This window comes from Callospermophilus lateralis, chromosome 7 (genome assembly GCF_048772815.1).
Source record: "Callospermophilus lateralis isolate mCalLat2 chromosome 7, mCalLat2.hap1, whole genome shotgun sequence".
NCBI classification, from domain to species: Eukaryota; Metazoa; Chordata; class Mammalia; order Rodentia; family Sciuridae; genus Callospermophilus; species Callospermophilus lateralis.
In genome coordinates, this window is record NC_135311.1 from 100,209,768 (window position 1) to 100,231,222 (window position 21,455).

General features: G+C 44.2%; 1 protein-coding gene across 1 annotated transcript in view; it reads left to right on the plus strand.

Annotated features, from left to right (window-relative positions):
* The window catches only part of Plpp3 (phospholipid phosphatase 3), an 80,861-nt gene that overhangs the window by 25,909 nt on the left and 33,497 nt on the right, over positions 1 to 21,455 (plus strand). The window contains exon 2 of the mRNA XM_076862393.2: positions 14,178 to 14,335. Within this exon, the coding sequence (XP_076718508.1) occupies positions 14,178 to 14,335 (158 nt within the window). The remainder of the gene's footprint in view (positions 1 to 14,177; positions 14,336 to 21,455) is intronic.

Here is a 21,455-nt window from a genome sequence, read left to right on the forward strand (position 1 = left end):
CCACAAAACCAAATCAAACCCAGGAAACCATCCTTGATTTTTTTTCTTGGAGCTCAGTGGAGGAATACAGGCTGTGACACCACTTTGGCAGATTCCCACCTTGCGCTATTTGCATCTGGGATAAGCTGTGTGCCATGCATTCCCGTTTCCTCACCTTGTTAGATAGCAGAGCCCCTATTTCCAAGGTGGGGCTGTCCAGGACTGAGTAGAATATCACGCAGAGGGATAGAGAGGAGTTTGGGGATGTTGATTTGCAAGTGATCGCAAGGCCTTTTGGTTCCCAAAGGCACATCAACTCTTCCTCAGCCTTCGAGCGGTCTCTTCCCTGTTGTCCTTCCAGTTAGGTTCCACTTGGGAATCCTTCCATTTTGTTTCAAGTCCACTTCCAACACAAAGGGAGCTGTAGTGGAGGCTGAGATTTCCATGAAAACCTGCATTTCTCAGGCAAACATACCAGGCAGCTCTCATGGCAATGCCATGGTGAAGGGGAATAATGTTATTTGGCATTTTGCCCTTTAAAAAAGTGTATGTACGGGGGTGGGGTGGAGGAGGAGGATGGGCAGAGGGAACAGTGGGAGCTTTGTAATTGGCTGCAATAGAGGGGTCAGGTGGGCAGGGTCACCAGGGGAAGGAGGGATAGTGAAGGCTTCAACGTCCCCCCGCCCCAGGGCCTCGCTATCCTCTCCCCACCCCTCTGCCTGATTCACATAGTTTGAGAGGTGGTAAAGGGGAGTTAGGGAGATTTTATGTTTTTGATTTGGAAGAAGGGCTCTAGATATTCTGTCCCTCTGGGGGAAGATGGTCTCTTGCTGCCTTGCCAGGATTAAGGGCCTGGCTTCCAGAACCATTGAAGAATGTCCTAGGAACTACCTTTTCTCTCAACAGCTGAAAAATGACCACAGTCCAGTGGCTTCCTGGGGAGCTCTGGCAAGAGAACCTAGCTTTGGAACAATGGGGTTCCTATAGCAAGCCCCCTAGGAGTTATGGACTGCACCAGCTCTCCCTGGTGCATCCTAATGCCTACATTTTGTTGTCCCCATCGTGGTGGGGGAGGGGCCACGTGTCAGAGCAGCTAAGAGTAGCCCCAGAGCATCTGGATTTCCATCTGCAGGAAGAGGGCTGCCCGTTGCTGAGAAGCACCCCTCCCCGTTCCAGTCAGAGCCTCTTAATGGTAGAAAATGTGGAGGTGCCCACTTCTGTGGAAGATCAACTGGGCCCTGCCGCCGCCCCGCACTGCTGCTCTGGGACCTTGCCTCTGCCCCTGTTTGGGCTCTTGTGAAATCAAGCTCCTCCTAATCACCTGAGAAGGATTATTGGGAGAGATAAAGGGACACCAACCACTCCCAAGCACCTGGAACAGTGTCACAGTTGTAGCAGGGGCTCCCTCTGATCCCCCTACCCATTTCTTTTCTGATGCCTCCTACTTTGACAGAGCCCAGTGCTGCAGATTTATTTAAATTTTATCTGGAAGTCTGAAGACGTGGGGTGTTTTCTGGAGCTGTTCTTTAGGAATGAACATCTTTGAACTCTGGAGGTCTCTGCTTGGCATCTGTGTTCGCAAATGGAAAAGAAAACTGTGTTCTGTTACCTCAGCTGGGTCAGGGTGGGTGGTGAAGTCCTCCTGCTTCATAGAAATGCCCTGGGAACTCCACACCTTGAATTAAGATGAAAAACCCCTAAAATAGAAAAGCCCATGAGACACCTGGTGAGACTGGGTACCCCTTTCATTTTACACATGAAGAAAAGGAACCTGAGAGAGCAGAAGTGAAAACACAGTCCTCTTATCACACGGGTGGTTCTCAGGAGAATGAAGACTAAGAGACACAGTTATTTTTTTTATTTTTTATCAATTATTGTTGATGACTATTTATTTATTTTTCAGTCCTGGGGATTGAACCCAAGGATGCCCTCCCACTGAGCCACATCCCTAGCCCTATTTTATTTTGAGATAGTGTCTCACTAAATTGCTCAGGCTGGCCTTAAACTTGGAATCCTCCTGCCTCAGCCTCCTGAATAGATAAGATAACAGGCGTGTACCAGGATGCCTGGTGCCTACTTCTTAAGATCACATTGGCAACAAAAACTTCCCTCCTACTTTCAGACTTACTGTGTAATCTTTTGGATGTCAAGATATTTCTTCTACTCAACCCAAAACTGGTGTTGGGTGATTTTTTTACCCTCTAGAATATGGATTGAGCTGACTCCTTGCTCAGACCCCTAAAGACCCCCTATACTCAGAGGTTGAAAGGCTGACTAATTTTCCAGACCAGACACAACTAAGAATGACTGCAGCACATCAACTTGGCTTCAACTTATTTCACTTTACTGTAATCCTGGTGGTGATTAAAATAGAAACTTAAGAAAGAAAATTCTTCTGGATTTAAGAACATTTTAAACTGCTTTTTTTTTTTTTTTTTTTAAAGTACTGTGCATCTTTTTAGATGTTTCAGATGTTTATGTTTTAGGAACTAGATGAGCTCCCTCAAATTACTACCCCCCCACTCCCCGCTTCAGGGAGAAAAGTTGGGTGGGGGTGATGAGAATGAAATAGCAGTTTGTTAACTTCTTGTGAATAACACCTTTCTGATTCTGAATTTTTCTTTCTTCACTTTATATAGCTTTGAAGCTGAGTGTGGTGGCATTTTTTTATGCTTCCAGCTACTCTGGAGGCTGAACGGGGAGGATCCCAAGTTCAAGGCCAGTCTGGGTGACTTAGGAAGACTGTGTCTCAAAATAAAATAAAAAAGACTGGGGTGTAACTCACTTGCCTAGCATGTACAAGGCCCTGGGTTCAATTCCCAGTACCTCAAAAAAAAAAAAAAAAAAAAAAAAGGATGTGTGGGTGCACCCTGAGTACATCGTTGGTATATCTAATGACAGCAAGAGATTTTTAAAATATATTTATTGGGCTGCTGGTCATTTTCTGATGGGTGTCCTCAAGCTGCCATTTGAGTAATGCCACTGTAGAAGTTCCTCTCTCCTTGCTTATGGGTCTCCGTCCCCAGAGTATGCATTTTTAGAGAGCAGGGCTGAATCTTATTAATGTCTGTACCCCCAATTTTCTCAGTGAGGAGTTTTTCTCCTTCAAAGCAACTCTTTTGCTCTCCCCTCCTTTCTTGCTCACCCAGTGCCATTTGGAAAACTCAGTGAGGCACGGATCAAGACTTAGCTGTCTGGGAAAGAAGTTTGAGTTGTACTTTAATCAGGTGTCTTGTAATGCCATGCACTCCCTGGATACTTCTAAAATGAAAATTTAACCTTTCAGGACAGCACATAGAGAGGAAATCAACTGCAAATTAAAAAGTAATTAGTGAGCATTTAGGCAGAAGGTCAAAGGGATTATTTTGGACTTCAAACTTTTCAGCTTTCAGGCTGTATTCAGTTACAAAATTACATCCCCGAATTATTTGTGCAGGTGGCTGCTGTCAGATTTGAAGAAGGTTTACTGTATTTCACAAAAGGAACATTGACAGGGCTGGGAATGGGAGTGTGCTCCTGGGTGAGGGTTGTCTTCTCCGCAGCACCTTGGAATGGCTCCAGTCTTGCTCAATGCAAGTGGCAGTCCCTGTCCAGGTTAGTCCAGCCACCTTACTGAGGAAACCAGTTAAGCCAGTTGATTGACATCTCGTAAACAGACGGATAGTAGATTTTCAGGACTGGGAGGGAAGCGATCTAACCTTTGTTAAATACCTACCATAAAGTATTTCACCTCATGGTTCTTCGGAGTGGGTATTGGCATTCTTTTTACAGTTGAGGCTCAGAGAGGTTAAGCAACTTGCCGAAGATCACAGAGATTACAAGTGGCAAAACTGGTTTGCAAAAGCAGGTCTAAATTACTTTCTCAACATCTGTGATCTTCCTCTTACTTGGAGCTTTCTTCAGGGTGGTGAGTCCTAAGAGAGTCTTAGCAAATGGGTTTGGGGTGTGCAGGAATGGATCCCTCAGCCCTCGGGGCAGCTGAGTCAGACTCTTCAGTTCGACTCTTAGAGGTTACGAAGCCTTTTTTATGGTGTGAAAGGGACTTGGAAGCTGAAGATGAAGAGTTTCAAAGGTCATCCAATCTGAAACCTGAACCTGGTTAGGTTCCTCACCACTAATCCCTGATTAGTGTGTAGTGTGTTGTTTGCAGGGGTTGAACATTTGAGATGTGAGCGATATCAGATTAAAATTCAGAACAGGAAAGAAAGGATCCACAGATCACAGAATGTATTTTACGGGGAGCCACATTTTCTGAATTTTCAGTTGTTTCCTAAACATTTATTCAACACGTTGGTTGAGCACCTACTAAGTGCTAGAAATTATTCTCTGTGCTGAGGATCCAGATGTGAATAACATGAGTTCTTTTCTGAAGAGAACTTTCAGAGATTTATAGAAAAGGATCACTTACAGTGCTTGGGCGGTGGGTCTCTGTCTTCCCATCTAGTAAATGGAGTAATGACCTCTAAGATCTTTTGTGCTTCCAAAATTTTATCATCATTTTCCTGTTATATATATGCCTAAGTATTTTGAGTAAGATTTGTAATGCTAACAGACATCTGATGGGCTTTCATCCCTTCTCACCTGGCTTTTATTCTCTAGGATTAATGATCTTCTCTTTGGAGGCTGGTTTTTTATTATTTTAGATAACTAGTGCCTTTAAAATAGAGCTCTGTGCTAACACCACTTAGTGTTACATAGAGAGCTATAAGTTGGGTTTGCTCATGTTTTCTGAAGCAGAGCCATGCAATGTATAAAGATGCACAGTGCTTTCCTGGCTAGTAAAGTAGGTGTTCCTGCTGGCCCCATCACCAGGCGCATGGAGTGCACGTTCTAAGGGTTTTATAGTCCTATGAGACTTAACTTTAGATCCTTGTTCATTTTACTAACTGTAGGACCCTTGGCAATTCATTTGGCCTCAGTTTCCCCATATATAAAATGTAAAACTTTAACTGCCTCCCACTGGTGACTAGGCATAATCCTTGGATTTAGAATTGAAAACATAGTTAAGAGGCTCAGTCTTGAGTTACCATCAAGACATAAACACATTGCACATTCATGCCTGTGCACACACTCACACGTCTAATGTGACCATTATTCACTATGGAAGATATTGTTGCATCAAGAGTTACAGTTATTTGTGCCGGGTGTGGTGCCGCAAGCCTGTAATCCCAGTGGCTCCTGAGGCTAAGGCAGGAGGATCATGAGTTCAAAGCCAGCCTCAGCAAAAGTGAGATACTAAGCAACTCAGCCAGACTGTGTCTTTAAATAAAATACAAAATAGGGCTGGGGATATGGCTCAGTGGTTGAGTGTCCCTAAGTTCAATCCCCAGTACCCACCCCACCAAAAGAGATAATTATTTGTATGGTTCATCAAAATACTCCTGTATTTTCTAGTTCAGGGATCAAAAAGTCAAATGTCTATAGAGCCAGGCCCTTAAATGACCAAAGTGGCAGGGTGGGAGAAAATTGACAGTATAGGCTCCATGTGAAAGGCCAGCAAAACACAATCTTAGTGTCAGGGAGACTCTGGGGACTGGTGGCCTTTTCGGGGCATGTGCTTCAGTTGAAAGAAGGTGGCCCCGGTTACCACTGCCCACATCACTACAGTCATTAGAGCTGGTTAAGAAGCCTGGATATAGGGGCTGGGGTTGTGGCTCAGTGGAAGCGCGCTTGCCTAGCATGTGTGAGACACTGGGTTGGATTCTCAGCACCACATATAAATAAATAAAATAAAGGTCCATCAACAACTAAAAAATATTAAAAAAAAAAAAAAGAAGCTGGATAGTCTGTGAGGCTGCTGCTATTAAGTGTTAACTATTAATTAAAAATGTTTAGACCTTGGGTGGGCCAAGCAGAACATCTCTGTAGGCCAGATTTGGCTGTGGGCTGCCTGTTTGTGACCTTGGCCTTGAGCTTGAGTGCGTAGTTGATGGGCACCTTGGAGTGGCCTGACACCTTGGTCTGCCTACTCGCATGGTTTTGTTTCTTCCAATAAGACATCAGCGCTTCATTTTTGGCACCGCATCTGGCTCCAGTCTGGCCTTTGGACTGTCTTGACCTCCGGCCTTTGCAGGTGTCTGATGTCCTGCCAGTCCATGGGCTGTTTGTTCTCCTGTCATGTGACCGGGTGGCTTTGCATACACCTGGGCCGCATGGCTTGGGTGGGAGGCACATGCTGACGGAGGCATATATACCTGTTGGAGAAAAAAAAAAAAATGTTGTTTCTTCACTTCTATTATGGCCTCTCTTAAAGCCTCATCATTTTTTGACAATACATGGCCTGATTCCCGTTAGGATGCTGCTTCCCTGCCTCAGAGGGCGGATCCTGCTAACCACTGTCAAGGGCCCATCTGTTTACCCAATCCTGAGAAGTCCCTAGAATTACAGGATTTTATGATCATGTTTTCCCCTTGGGATCAGATTGCACTTGGGAAGTAACCAGTGGCTCTATGGCTGCTTGAATGAACTTTGGACAAAACTCTGCTCACCTCCTGCCCCAGCTTAAACCTCTCAGTGGTTTTGTCATGTCTAGGAGCAAAAACTTAACACATTTACTAACATTTACTGGCTATTTTATAAACTATCTCAGTCTTCACGATCAGCTGTGTATCCTGAGAACTATTATAGAAAGTCTTGTTGGGTGATAATAAAAATGAAGTTCAGAGCGGTAAAGCAACCTGCCCAAAGTCATACAGCAAACATGACAGGGGAGAGAAATGGGGTATGAAATCCCATTTGCCTGATTCCAAAGTTCATGTTTAAACCAGGAAAAAAATGAGCAACTAACCCTGCCGGAGTGGGTCACGTGGCTAAGTGGATCCTCTATCAAAGAGATACTTAAGGTCTTGAAAGATAAGTAGGAGTTTACCAGCGGTACTTTAATATAAATGTTGGGAACAGTGCAGAGTTGTTAGGAAGACTGAATGTGATTGTTTGTGTGGGAGCTAGGACATGCTGGGCACACATGTGATTCTTGCAGTGTCCTGGCTCTGGGTAGCCATGCTATGAACAAATACCCTTGGTTCCTAAGGGAGGCCAAGGCAGTGAGAGCAAGTGGGCCTGTAGAACTCCATCTCAACATCCGAGGAGGAAGTGTATTATTTGTTCAAGGTTAAATGCACTTGGAAGAGCTCTGTAGTTGACTTTTTAGGTTGGTAAAGCCTGCACAGGCATTGCTCGTGTGTAGTCAGCAAGAAAGGCTAACTGTTTGTCCCCATCTCTGAATGAACTTTAGAGTCAGATGGTTCTATTACATATCCTACCTGTTCCTCTTTTCAGCAGAGTGAACACAGAAATTGCAACTTCTCTGACTCTTTGTTCTTGGATGTGTTCTAGCAATTAAGTTAGAAGATTGTATTGAGAGTTAAATCAGCTAATATAGCCAAAGGTCCTAGCACATAGTAGGTGCTCAATGAATGCAAATTCATGCCCAGCCTTGAAAGAGAAGAAGGAAATCTCAAGAAAAGACTCAGCTTTACTAGAGTGGAGGTGTTACCAATCCTGTTGCCCTGGTAGTTGCATCTTACTAGAAATAAAATATTTTATTTGTGACATCTTTAATGGAAACAAAGAGTTCTGGGGCTCTCTCAATGAGAGGCATGGAGTAGGTCAGTTGCTGATCAGTTCATTCTATTTCCAGGTATATGTGATGATCCTTTTAAAACTCTTAACTGGAAAGGTCCAAACAGCCAAAGCTAGAGGTTTCAAGAAAACTGATATTATTTTAAAGCATAAAATGTTTTCATTGTAATCACTTTCAAATAATAATAAAAAAAGTTCTTCACAACCATGAGAAGACTAAAGGCAAGTTTCTCTTTGTCACGGAACCTGAGGCTTCCTAAAGGTGGGAGACGCAAAAGCATTGTGGGGTCTTGGTCCTCCCTGTCCCCAGCACCTAATGCAGCGTCCTCCTTTTGTAGATTGTCCACGCTTGCTCACCGAATTGAACTAAAGGGGTCAGGAAACCTAAGCACTAGGTTAGCCTGGATCTGCTGGCAGTTCCTTCCTTGGTACCATGTCACTGCTGTTGGTTTTGACAGTCTTCTTTTTGTGAGAAAGGGCCTGGACTTTCTAGCATTGAAGAATGAGCATTTGTCAAGGAAAATCTCTAGCCCCAGAATATTCCTGTTCACACCAGCCAGCAGCAAGTGTTTTTCATGGCAGCCTGTTTCAAAGGTGAAGAAATGCCTTCATAGGAAACTTCATCTTGGCTCCTCTGGATTGTGTCCAGTCTAAAAATCTGGACAAATATTGTAAACCAAAGAAAGTTTGCACTCTTCTAAGACCAGTAGCAATTAATTACTTTAAATAGAAGCGCTGTCACTTACAAGCAACATAAATATTTGTATTTTGAACCTCTAAGTAGTAGCTGGGTTGACCATTCTGACCTTAAGTGATTAAAAAAAAAAAAAAAGGCAATGGGTCATATTTGAACAAGGAATACATTTATAAAGAAAGAGGAAGGTCAGGTCAGGGAGGAAGAAAACATGCACCAAAAGAGAGGCAGACCTGGGTTCAAATCCCAGTGACCCACTTACTCATTTGGGAACTTTGGAGAAATTTATAAAGTTGCTGCCTTCAGTATTCTGTTGGGCACAAATGAAAACAACAGCCTACAACTTCTTGTAGCTATTATAGACATTAAATAAATCAATTCCTAACTAGACTCTGAAGCCCTTGAAAGTAGAACTCTGGTGTCTTCTGTCTGTATTTCTGATTTTGACCTAAATTGGTGCTATTTGCTTGCTCTGCATTTTAGTTGACCTGCTTGATCTTTCTGATCCTCGGTTTTTCCATTTGTTAAATGGGTGGAACCGCACCTTCTCATTACTCTGCGCTGTAGGTAAAACATGTAAAGTTCCAGTCACGGAGTCCGACTAGCTGCCTAATTTGAGCAATTATGCTGTACCAGATGCCTGCACATGTACTCTGTATCCTGTATTATTTTGTGGGTAGGTACGTAGGCTTTCTGCAGATGTTAGTTTAATTATTACTCTTGCAGATCCTAGACTTTGCTCATTTTAAGGTACCTACAGATTGGTTTAAGTGGAAAATTGGAGAACTCTCAGAAAAGGCACTTGAAAGACTGGGTACACAGGAAGGATGGGAAGCCCCCTCTCCGTCGCTCTCTGACTTGGGTCGTGCAAAGACTGGAATCATTTCTCTTCATTCTCTCCCATTCTCCCCTCTCTTTTCGACCTCACCAAGGGCTTTCTAAACAGCACCTCGAGAGAAGGAGACTGTGTTTAATTTTGTGCAAATGTGAAACTGTGGCTGCAGGGAGTAGGGCTCGGGGCTGGGTCACTCTGGTAACACTTCCCACATGACTTTATCAATGGGTGGGCCACGAAAACTTAGCCTGTGTTTTCTTACACCCCACCCCCCAAACCACCCAACCTGCCCAAGTGTTAGTTTTTCAAAGCCAGAGAAGTTTCAAAGGCCTGAACCCAACACAGGGGCCTTTCTTCCTGCTTTGATTTTCTGCCCATTAAGTGTTTGTCAGTGAGTTCGTATTTCGCCTCCTCTGCAGCCTACACATCCCAAGAAGCCCCTGGAGGTATAGGAAGTTAATTGATCTTGATTAAAAGAAGAAGAAAATGCTTGAGTCTGGTTTTAGGATCACCATATTATTATTATCTCTCTCTCTCTCTCTCTCTCTCTCTCTCTCTCTCTTTCTGGTCCTGCTCTGCAAAAAGCTCGTAATGCACAGTTTATTATCAATAAATCTAAAGTCCAGGATATTGGCTTCAGAGTTTTGATTGGATTAGATGTGTGTGTGTCTAATCAGCATGTGTGTGGTGCACGGCAGTGAACGTCAGCACGTGTTGTTGCCTTGATGGTTCCAAAACATTTTCTTTTTATTTTTTTCCTTCACAAGCCAAGAGAGTTAACTGAGCTTCAGTTAATTTATGAACACTCAGGTGCCTCCTGCTCTCTGGTTTAAGTGACTCACTTTAGAAAGTATTCGACATTTAGAGTTGGATCATTTGAACCTCATCCAGCTCCATCGCTTGCTCTGGAAAGTCACTTTAATCTCTTTTTGAACCTTAGGGTAGCTTAATGTATTAGTTTTTATGACAGTTTCTCCTATTATCCTTTGGGCCACTGGAAGGTTGGGACTTGGCATCTTTTCATCTTGGTAGCTCAGCCAGTGCCTAGGACATAGGCATAGCCAGGTTTGTCCAACTGCAGTGGTTTATGTGGGGACCCTCAACACCGTGTAGGCAGAGAATAGTTGTCAAGTAAGTGCTGGCTGTTGGGAGTCTTGGTGCTCTTCTTCCCCGTCTTTCCTTTGTTTTCTACTTGTATTTCTCCTCCACCCCTGGAGCAGAGTCTAAACTTGTATTCTTATAAAAGCCATCCGTTTTGTGGTTGCCAGTATTGGAATCCTTAAACTGCATGGATTCTTTTGAGCATTCTTAGTCCATAGCTCCCAGAAATCTCTCTGATTCACGTCGGGGTAAACTCAAGCCTCCTGTCCCTTGTGGGACACTTTGCTGATCCTGGTAGACTGGACTTAGTGCTCTTGCTGCAGTCTACACAGAGGTCTGTCCTCATACTGGAGAGATTTGAGTGCACTTATTCTGTGATTTTGTCACACCACCACCACTTCTCCAGAGCATCCCCAGTCCAGCACTGGAGATTTTCTTTAGGCAAAATGGCAAACGACTGTAGTAGTGATGGATAATAAAGATGGTACCTGTGTCGGAAATGGAGACTCTGCTTTGGAAAAGGACAACTTGTTTTTCTGTGTCCTCAAAGCAAAGCATGGGCTTGTGTCTCTTGAGGACTGCCCAGTTGGGGACTGTTTATGCACGGCCTGTCAACTGAAGGCAATCTGAGGTTACCCGCTTTCCTGGAGAGGAGTCAAGATTTGACTGGCATCACTCCCCCCACCCCTGGTATTACTGCAAGTTTGGAGGGGAGGCCGAAAAAGCCTTTGGGTTTTCTAAATGCTATCTCCAGGCCTTTCAAGCAAATAAGCAGAATATGTTCAGATCCAGCTTCTTCTCCGTTTGTGGTCATCATCCACATAATCAGAACCGGAACCTCTCCCCAGCCATAGGCAAAGAAAGAAAAGGATTTGGATTGTTCCAAAGAGAAGGCAAAGGAACTGAGAGGACAGACTTTTTTTTTTTTTTTTTTTTTTTCTAGCCATCTCTGCGGGACTTTTTTCTCTTCTCCTTTTTAACATTTATTGACTGTCTTTGTTAGGTTTCAGACTCAGTATTGACATGACCCAGTGTCATTGCCTTGAATTTCTTCCAACTAAAATTTCCTGATTGGTTTTGATGATGTCTTCCAGCCTGGACTGTAAGCTCCCTGAGGCCAGGGTCTGGGTCATGTTTGTATTCCATAACTTAATACACACAGTTAAGGGTCAATGAAAATGTGTTGAGTAAGTAGATCCATGAATAAATGAACACATCAGTTTATCATCTCAATAGTCCTAAAGTTGGATTTCATTCTTCCCATGGAGCACGTGGGAAGGGGAGACTTGAAGGTGGGAAATCACTTGCTCAAGTAATAGGGAACAGAACTGAGACCATTAACTGAGTTCTGTCAACTCCAAAGCTCCTTACACGTGTTTTATTGTCCTTAGAAACATATGTTTTACAGGCCTATCATGTGAACGCTATTAAAAATAGAAGCTGGAGGCCTAGAGCATAACACAAGGGTAAGAAACTCAGAGTCTATTCCCTCCCTGAGTTTATTAGCAACGCTTTGGCTCCCAGGCACCATGGAGGCTGCAGCCGGCTCGGCCTCGAAGCTAAACTTTTTTTTATCATGATGTGTGGAACTTTAAAAGTGGACTATTAATATCATACGGCTGGCTTCTCAGCTACTTTTCAAAGCCAGTTGGGTCACATTTCAAAATGTTTGGGCTGTGGATTGAAGATGGGGTTTGGGCCCATATGTTATCTCTCCCCAGGCCCCCTGGACCCAAAATGGTCCGCTGACTCCTGTCACTTCTGAGCCAGAGCATTCCTCCTTTGCCGCCCCCCTCCTCTGCTCTGCGGCACAGAGTTCCAAGAGCTAATGGTTATTGCCTTTCAGGGCCCCTCTGTGTTTACTTTGAGAAGGTCAGGCACAATACTGTGGTGTGTCGCTGTTCTTTCTTTTCAAAGCACCAGTATGAATTTGATAAAGTAAATTGTTGTTCTAGCAGGAAGCAGTTAGGGGTCACAAAATAAATAGCCGTAGAATTCAAATAAATCCAAAGAATAAAACCAAATAAATCCATGTGCGTATGCATGGTGATACATAAATACACTTTTAAGAAAGTGAGCATTTTTATCACTGCCGGTCTGGACCAAAGTAATTGAAAAATTGTGGAGTTCATGATACTTTTTTTTTTGGAGGCGGTCTGGGGCTTTAGCAACGTGACATGAATTTAGTTCTTTTAAGTAACTTCTTATCTCGAGATTTTTTTTTTCAGCTAATGAATTTCACATTTGGATGAAACCAATTTGCAAAGTTAAATTAGGGATTTAGGCATTTAGTAAGGTGGACTGAGGAACCCTAAATGAGCTAACCATTCTGAGTCTCTGTTCTTTTCACCTGGAGATGGGAGAGACTAGTGCTTAAATGGTGCTTTAAAATGACCTTTCAGGGTTATTGAAAGAGTCAATGTGAAAACACTTATAAAGTGTCTAACACACTATTGGTGATCAGTCAATGATGGTTGTTATCACCAAGATAGTTTTTGTGGTCTTTTTAGTCCTGAGGTTCAGTAAAACCCCTAGTCCTCTTACTTTGTGAGGTGGCGTTAGAACCTGGTGTTGAACTTGGGCAGTAGGAGAGCAAGAAATAGTTCAGTGTAGAGAACAGCAAGAACCAAGACGGTCACTGGGTGTTCTTCTCTGAGGGGTGTGTGTGTGTGTGTGTGTGTGAAGTGGGTGGAAGAGGAGAGGAAAGGAGGGGAGAGGAAACTACGAAGCTGGAGAGGAGGTTCAGGTCATGGGCAACTCCTGAGGTCAGGCTTAGGGAATTTATCTCACCCTGGGCAATGAGGAGCCCTTGAAGATACTCATAGTCAGAGTCCTTCAGGAAGAAAACTAGTGGATATGTAGGAGACATTAGGAGCCAGGAAACCAATTTGGAGACTGCAGTAGTGACCTCAGAGTTATTATGGGCATGTACCTTTTGCTTCAGGGTTTTGAGGGACTTTTCTGGGCTGATATTAGAATCCATTGGCCATGACCTTGGAGAGAATGGCATCTGAGCTGGCCACTGATTATCAGCAGCAGCTGCAAGAGCCACCTGATTTTCCAGTGCCCTTGGGCTCCTCTCCAGGACTGCAGACGATGAGGCTGAGCTAGACTCTGCTGTCTTGTCAATGACTCTGAGCATTGAAAGAAAAGACTTGAAAATAGCATTCATTGCGCAGTTACCCTGTACCCGACACTGTGCTAGAGCTTTTATGTGTGTGATCTCATTTAATCATTGCCACAACTCATTTAATAACTGTGAGGAAACTGAGGCTCATGGAGACGGAGTGAGGGCTAGAGGTTGCACCCACCACAAGGAAGTGGTGGATTTGAGATTCACATCTAGGTGATCTGATTGCAAGGCAATTAGCCTTAGGGTGAGCTGCCCAAGGGGAAGTGGGTAAGAGCAAAGAAATTATGCCTTTGGAGGCATAGTGGGCATCACAAGGTTTGACTGTATTAGTAATTATTGATCCTTAGGCTGGGAATATAGTTCAGTTGGTAGAGTGCTTGCCTCGCATACACAAGGCCCTGGGTTCGATCCCCAGCATTACAAAAAAAAAAAAAAGTAATCATTGATCCTTAATAATTAATGCTGGTCATTATCACCAAGACAATTTTGTGGACTTTTTAGTCCAGAGGTTCAGTAAAACTCCTAGTCCTCTTATTTTATGAGGACCACTAATTAATCCTTAATAATTAATTGACCTTTAACTGTTAGCAGGGTGTTGTGGAGCAGGGTTGTGGAAGAACCTGCCCTGGTTCTTCCAATACCCTCCTCTGAGTTTGGGGGGTAAGAAGAGAGGATGATCCCTATCATGGAATCTTCTTATAGCCCATGGATTGCTACAAATGAAAGGAATTAACATTGCTATCAGTGTCATTTGGAGAGGTTTCTGCTGTCCTTGTTCCTCTTTGCTACCTTGCACTGATTCTTTTTTCCCCCCTTTCCTGTTCTTGTTTTTCCCTGTATGTGCATGGTTGCAGCGGGCCTGCCCTTCATCATCATCGAGACAAGCACCATCCAGCCTTACCACCGAGGGTTTTATTGCAGTGATGAGAGCATCAAGTACCCACTGAAAACCGGAGAGACGATAAATGACGCCGTGCTCTGTGCGGTGGGGATTGTCATTGCCATCCTTGCGGTAAGTGCCGGGTCTCCACCATGTCCACCTTGTCTTGACACTTTCCTGTGTTATGGTATTATAGGACGTCTGCGCCAACAGAGATGTGTATACCAAGCCAAGGGAGACTTCCTCCAAGTACAAGTCAACAAAACCAATAGAGAATTCTCTCAAGTAGAATTTTACTGAATGCTATTTATTGCCTGCCATTGATATTATTACTAAAAGCCCACATTTACTGTGCAATATACACTATGCACCCTTTTAAAATATTTTTCTTCACACATTATCCTCAACAATCCAGTGGAGTCTAAATATTATTCTTATTTTTCTTCTGCAAATTAAGAAACTAAGGTCCACTGAGTAAGACTAATTTGCTCAAGATCACTTGGTTAATAAGTTGTAGAGTTGAGATTTGAACCTAGTTATCTCTTACACAGATCTGAGCTCTGGGCCACTGTGCGGAAAGTACCTTGCCAGCTCTCTTGGATGTTTTCTGTGTTCTTTCCATGCTTTTTCTGCACTTAGCTTCAGTGACTATGCCACTGGTGTGCTCTGGCATAGTGTTTAGTTTTCCTGCCAGTGGCTGTGGCACCAATGTAATAGGATTTGGAGCCCAGACAAATAGCTTCTAAACCTGGTCCCCCGATAACAAGTCATAGACCTCTAAAACCAGCAATGACCATCTTGCATCATGGTGCTGCAATAAGGTATAAAAGGGATTATGAAAATTGAAACACTTTACAAACTCTTAATTGCTGAGCAGTTACTCGCGTGCAGGTGTAAAGTCCAGGCTTACAGGTACAGGGCCTCCAATAAAGGGTGCAGTCCTCATTGAGGACGTTACAGAAATGAGCCGTGGACTTTGACAAGATGCAGAGTTATTTTGAGCCATGGTGACCGCACGAGAATAGGGGTATGGCCCACACGGGCCCTACTTGGAAGGTCACCACCCTGTTTTAGTGTGTCCATTTAAGGCAGAAAAGGAGGAGGGTAATTGAAATCCAGTCTTGTGATTTGCAAGTCCTACATTGTCACAGCTTCCAGAATTTCCTAAGCTTGTTTTCTGCCCTTGAGCCCTGGCCATGTGGGTGAAAGGGATAAGTGACACATCCATTAGGTTTATAAATCCCTTTTGCAGATCTTTCGAATCACGTTACTGTTGAGCATAGTGTGGTAACTCAACTTTGGCCTGTATTAGAAAGCTAAGCATGAAGAGAGATAATATTTAGAACACTAAATGTGAAGTAAAGGCTCTTGTCCTCATTATGGAGATGGAAAATCCAAAGCTTAGAGGGATTCTATGGCTTAAAGTCTGTAGTCAGAAAAAAATCTGGTTCAAGCCTACGCTTGGCTTATTTCAAAGCCTCTTTCCATCATGAAGACTTACATTCAAGATGGCTGCCCAGCCCTAATGAGCTGCTCCAGGGGATAGGCGGTTGGCTTATCTTGCCTACTCTAGATCAGATATACGCTGCTGATATTGCAGGAGCCACATTGCATGAAGTTTTTCTTCGGACTTGCCCACTCTGGGGGTTGGCTGTAAACTTTGAGACCCCTCTTTGTTTTTTAATAACATCGTAAACCAGGCGCACAATCAACAGTTTGAATTTGGGGAGGGAGAAGGGGCCTAGTAGAATTCTTTCCAACCTTTAAAAAGAAAAACAGTCCATTTGGCAACTGTAGTAGTTTCTCAAAGGTGGACTAAAGATCTTTGTTGTGTTCAAAAGCTGAAAAACCGAAAGGTTTAATTTTACCATTTGTTCCAAATTGGTGGCTATGGAGTTGGGCTCTTTAGGAAGAATGGCTGTTTCCGAAAAAGGTGTTTGTGGTGGAAGGCAAATAATTGCACAGTATCTTGGGATCAGTTTGAACAGGTGCTTTTGACAGCTGGAGGATCAGTTAATTGAATGCTTCAAAGGAGCACATTAGACTCCAGGAGTGTCCTGAGGTAAGAGCAGCACCAGGATGGCTCTGTCACATGTCTTCCTATCTCTACCTGGTCATGTTCCCACCTTGCCTAGTGGTCTGCTTCCAGGCCCAGCACAGTGGAGAGGTAAATTAGGAGGGTTTCCTAATCCGAATTAGGTGACTCATTGGTGCCCCTCACCCTCAGTTTTCTCATCTGTGAAGTGGGAGTGGTGTTGGTAGTGGGGAGGGGGGGACTGGGTTGCTGAAAGAATTAATGCAATAATGCCTGGAGACACACAGGTAGCCACTGCTACCTGGAATGTGTGTGGGGAGGTGTGGTTCTGGGTTCTCACCTGGCCCCAGCATGGGCAAAGGAAATGTTAAAGGAGCTCCTTTGAGGGCCATGTCTCTCTTCCCATCTTAATCCCCAAGCAAAGGTCCCAAAGCAGCTTCTCGCCTGGGGCTTGCCAAGACCAGTCTCCACCTCCTCCAGCGACGCCAGTAGGTCTAAGGAAAAAAAAAAAAAATCAGCTTTTCAGAGCTCAGTTGTGCCTGTCCTCTTCCCTCGTGTCATGTTGATGTTTTAATTAAAATGCTGTCTGAATTCTCGGGTTTCCTTGAAGCAGACCTGTGCTCTAGACCTTGGTTTTAGGACAAGCAGAGGCATTGCTTCCTTATTCTATGTGAGGTCAGCACGATGGTTTGATGGTTTTCCTCACCTTGGGGAGACACCAGGCAAGACAATGCCACACTAATTGCTTTCCTTTGTTGAGTCCTGCTGTGTGCCCTGGACTATGTCCATGCATTTCACCCTGGAAGAGACCCCCCCGAAAGCCAGGTATTGTTATGTTTAGCGTGGGGCAAAGGACATACAATCCAGGTCTGATCTGAGCTCTTGTCCTGTGGGACATGTGTCAAGTTCATGAATCTTATCGAGCCTCTGTAGACTTATCTGTTAAATGGAGAGAGTATGTCTACGGACTAAGGTTTTGAGAATAAAATGAGCTCCTGTCTATAAAGTGACTCAGTGCCTGGCATATACAGTCTACTCAGTAAATATTAATTATCTTTATCGTAAATGAGTAAACAGAGTCAAAAAGTGAAGCGACTTAGCCACAGCAATATATCTGAGAAGAAGAGGCAGAAAAGGTCCCAATTAGAACCCAGGTCATTTGAGTCTCCCTCCTTTGCAGTAGGACTTTTGCCTCCTGATCTAGCTGCTGTTGCATGTCAGCTGGAGGCGTGGGTGGAACGTTGCCCCCTGGTGATGTCAACTAGCCTGCTTTCCTGCCCTACCTACCAGGGGTACTCCAGGAGAAAAATGCATGCAGAGGCCTCAGAGGCCAAGTGCAGAATTTGCTTTGGTCTGCTCAACTCTGGAAAAGCTATACAACTTAACAACAGCGACACCACATTTCCCACTTTTCCATCCTGGCCATAAGAGCCTGGCTGGCTTCATCCAGAACCGGCTTCTGATCAGAGGACATGAGTGGCCCTCATAGTGGGGGCAGGTTGCGGGGCTGGGAATCTCATCATCTTGCTACCCGCTGTCCTGGGCCTTCTGCTGCCGAATGTCAGGTCTGTTTGAAGCAGCAGGAGAAGACTTGCCTGATTTGGAGGTCGTGGATCCAGGGTGGACAGCCCCCACAACAAAGGAGACCAGGGTGGTGCAGAGATGCAAATCATCAGAAGTTATAGGGAAAGCAGACACCTTTCTGTGGCAGGACTTATGGAAAAATCCGGTCATTTTGACCTCTTTTTCAGATGTATCTCAGATTCTGGAATTATAGCATAATAGGAATTCCTTCCAAATCCACAAAGCAATGGTTCCTATCCCTGCTTTGCAAAAGCTTAATGACTCTAGCAGCAGCGAGATTAGAAGCAAGCAGTAAAATCCAACCTCCTATCTAGCCTCCCTTCACTTGTGCCTTGTACTGTGTTATGAAGATTATTCTAAGCAAAGATTTTAATATGGCAAAAATGCTCAGTATTCTTTTTAAATAAACACGGGCTCAGTACTTGCTTTGGTCAGACCCCAGAAGGGATTTATATAGATTCTTAATACCTAGGAATTGATGCATGGGTGAGTCATGGATGAATACCCTTCTCCTTCTAGCCATAAAAATGCTACTTTCCCTCCCAGACCCCTCGGCCCCTTGAAACTGACTTCTGTAATTATTTTCCTAACTAAAGAAAAAATCTCAGGCTTTGGCATCATCCGACTGAGACTCAAGTCCAGACTTCTGTGCTTACTAATTCTTTTACTTATCTTGCAGCCTCAGGGCAACCATTGACCCACCACTACCACTCCCTCATCTTGGAGCTACATTTTTTCCTTTTCTCTAAATTCGTGGCAGAGTTCATTTTGGTCCATCAAACAGATGATATTATATATGTGAGATCAGTGAGACCCATCCTTTCTTTTTGGAATATAGCCATTTGCAAAGTGCACACTCTCTTATTTGCACCTGGAAGTCATTCTGAGAGGTGGATTGTTAGAGCTGAGACATCTGGGGCTCTAGGGTATTCAGTGACTCTCCCATAACTGGCAAGGCCAGACCAGGAATCCTCTGATTCATAAGCCAATGCTTTTTAAACACTGGTGCCACTGCTGCCCTCTAAGCCAGCTCTTGACTAGGCATCTCTGGCATGCTAGATACTGGGAACACAGTGGTGAGGCTTAGTCCAGTAAACTGCATGTTGTCTTGTGGCCCTAAACCCCATCACAGCAGGCAAGTAGCACCTGTAATAGGGTGTCTTATGATGCATTCCTGCCCAGGTCTTGTCTCCCCAGCTATATGACAGTTCCTAGGAGACAGAGGCCAGTCTTTTCCTCTGGCACACGGTAGGAGCTAAATAAAAACCAAGTAGACATCTTGAGGAAGCATTCTGCTGCCTCCTCCCAGGCTTCTGAAGATTGTGGAGAACCCTGGGCCCACCTCTATTCTTGCAGTGTCTGTGCTGAATTGTCTTATCTGTTTACTGGTCTATTTCCTGCCCATCCTGTTAGCTGCACAGGGTAGGGATTGATCTGATTTGATTTTTATTGCTAGTGCAAGGCAAAGGCCATGGTACTCAATATCATGTTTGTGAAAATCACCAAAGAGGCCTAAAATTATGGGCAGAAAAACAAAAGCATTTGGATGTCAGAGGCTCTGTGGAGCAGGGGCAGGTATCCTGTTTGCTTCCTGAAAAATCTTCAAGGGTTCCATGAGGTGCATGGGAATACACTCTGTGCCACATGCAAATTTCTTGAAGAAGAGCTTAATACCTCCAGGACTTGTTTATTCAGGATCAGGCTTCGGTTTGCCCACATCTGGACTTCATTAGTCCCCCACCCCCATCTCCCTTTATCTGCAACAACTCTGCCAAGAAAACAAGGCTCCCCAACATTGCCTCCTCATTAAAGGCTGGTCGATTTTCAACTCTGCAGAAAGTGAAGTTGTGCTGGCCCAGCAGTGTGTTAGTGGGAGACCCAGTCCCCTGGTTTACAATCCACTACATCTGTGCAATTGCCAAGACCACCAACAGAGAGAGGCCACATGAATCCTTCAACTATGTTGTCCCCTGATCAGATGGCTATGAGTTCTTCTGAGACCTTCTCCCTGGGGGATGCTGGGAGGGACATCTATTTGGGATTTAACAAACACAGGCATTGAGGTTGTATTGTCTGGGATCTCGTGTGTTCCTTTTCCTGCCACCCGCACTCACTCCTATCCCTGGGAAGAGGTGACACTGGCAGCGATTCTTAGTTATGTACAGCTTTTAGGGGTTCATGACTTTTGGGAAAATGTGTCTAATACCAAGATGACAATAGTCTCTATTTCAATTGATAATACTCATGAGGCTGGGAAATATGTTGTGTGAGTCAGTGTGTGTTGGGGAAAGGGGTAGACCATCCGATTGATGGACCAAAAACTAGTTTACCTTATCGTAAATCCTCTTCAACAGCTATGCAAGGTAGGTATTATTTATTTCATTTTATAAATGAGAGAGGACACTGGATCTTGAAAAAGCAAAGAGGATTACTCTGCTTAGAGAAAGAGGGACCAGGAATCAAAACTCAGGTCTGTCCTGCTTTGAAGTCCATGCGTTTTGATGGACAGTTATTGAAGACCCATGCTGTGCAGAGTGCTCATTATTTAGTTAGCTGTAAAGCTTTTTGTTCCTGGGTGGGGAGGGTTAAATGTATGGAGGAAGACAAATCATGCACAATACTGGCAGATGACCACTAGAGATGGACAGTGTGGTGCGATCTGTGATTTGTACAGAAAGTGAATCTGTGGTGAACAGCTCCCTCCTAAACAAGAGGATATAAAATATACAGATATTGTCCTTGGAGCTTAGGGTCCAAAGGGGATGCAAGGCAAGACTAAACAAGAGGAGCTGCACTATTAGACCTTCAAGGAGAGGAAAGAATTGGTCAGCAAATAAAGACAGGGGGTCACCGGGAGGGAGAGTTTCAGAACGTTGAAACTTCTTTCCTTTGGGCTTGAGAAACAAGCTGAGAAAAAAAAAAAAATGATTCTCCTTGCAAGGTCCTTCATCCTCACATGGTGTCACGTGAGAATACAGTGCTGTTGGGAGTTCAGAGGAAGAATGCTTAAGGCTGTTTTCATCTGCAGAGGCCCGCATCAGTCATTGTTGAGTGAGAACTTGCCTCACTCAGTTATCACAGCAACCCTTCTGCTCCTGATACTGGTATCAACCCCATCTTATGGATAAACAACTGGAGGCTTGAGAGCTCAATCGTCCAAGAGTCATAACTGGAAAAACCAGAACCCTACCCCAGCAGAGTGCTCCAGTACCCTGGTTGGACTTGAACTCTGCTTTGAAGAAGGGGTGGCATTTTCTACAGAGATCCTGATATTCCAGGCAGATGCTCCACCAGTGGGAGAGACTTGGCAGCAATAGTGCTTGCAGGAAAACTGTCAAGCAGACCTGGAAGTGCACAGTATAAGGGAACTGACAAAGTCCAGGCAAGGAAAAAAAGATGGAAGTAAGATTGTGGAAGTCTTTGAATGCTGAGGATTTTTTTTACTCCACTTAATTGCTAGATGATGATTAGAGTATTATTTCAAGCTATTGGGCTCGGTTTTCTAATGATTGTAAGAATGAGACCTGAGCCACGAAGGTAGGAATGTGGGGTAGGCTGGAGCTAGAGAGACAGAGAGGGAGAAGGAGGCATCTTTTGGAGGTCACCTTCACAGAAGGAATAATTGAAGGTATT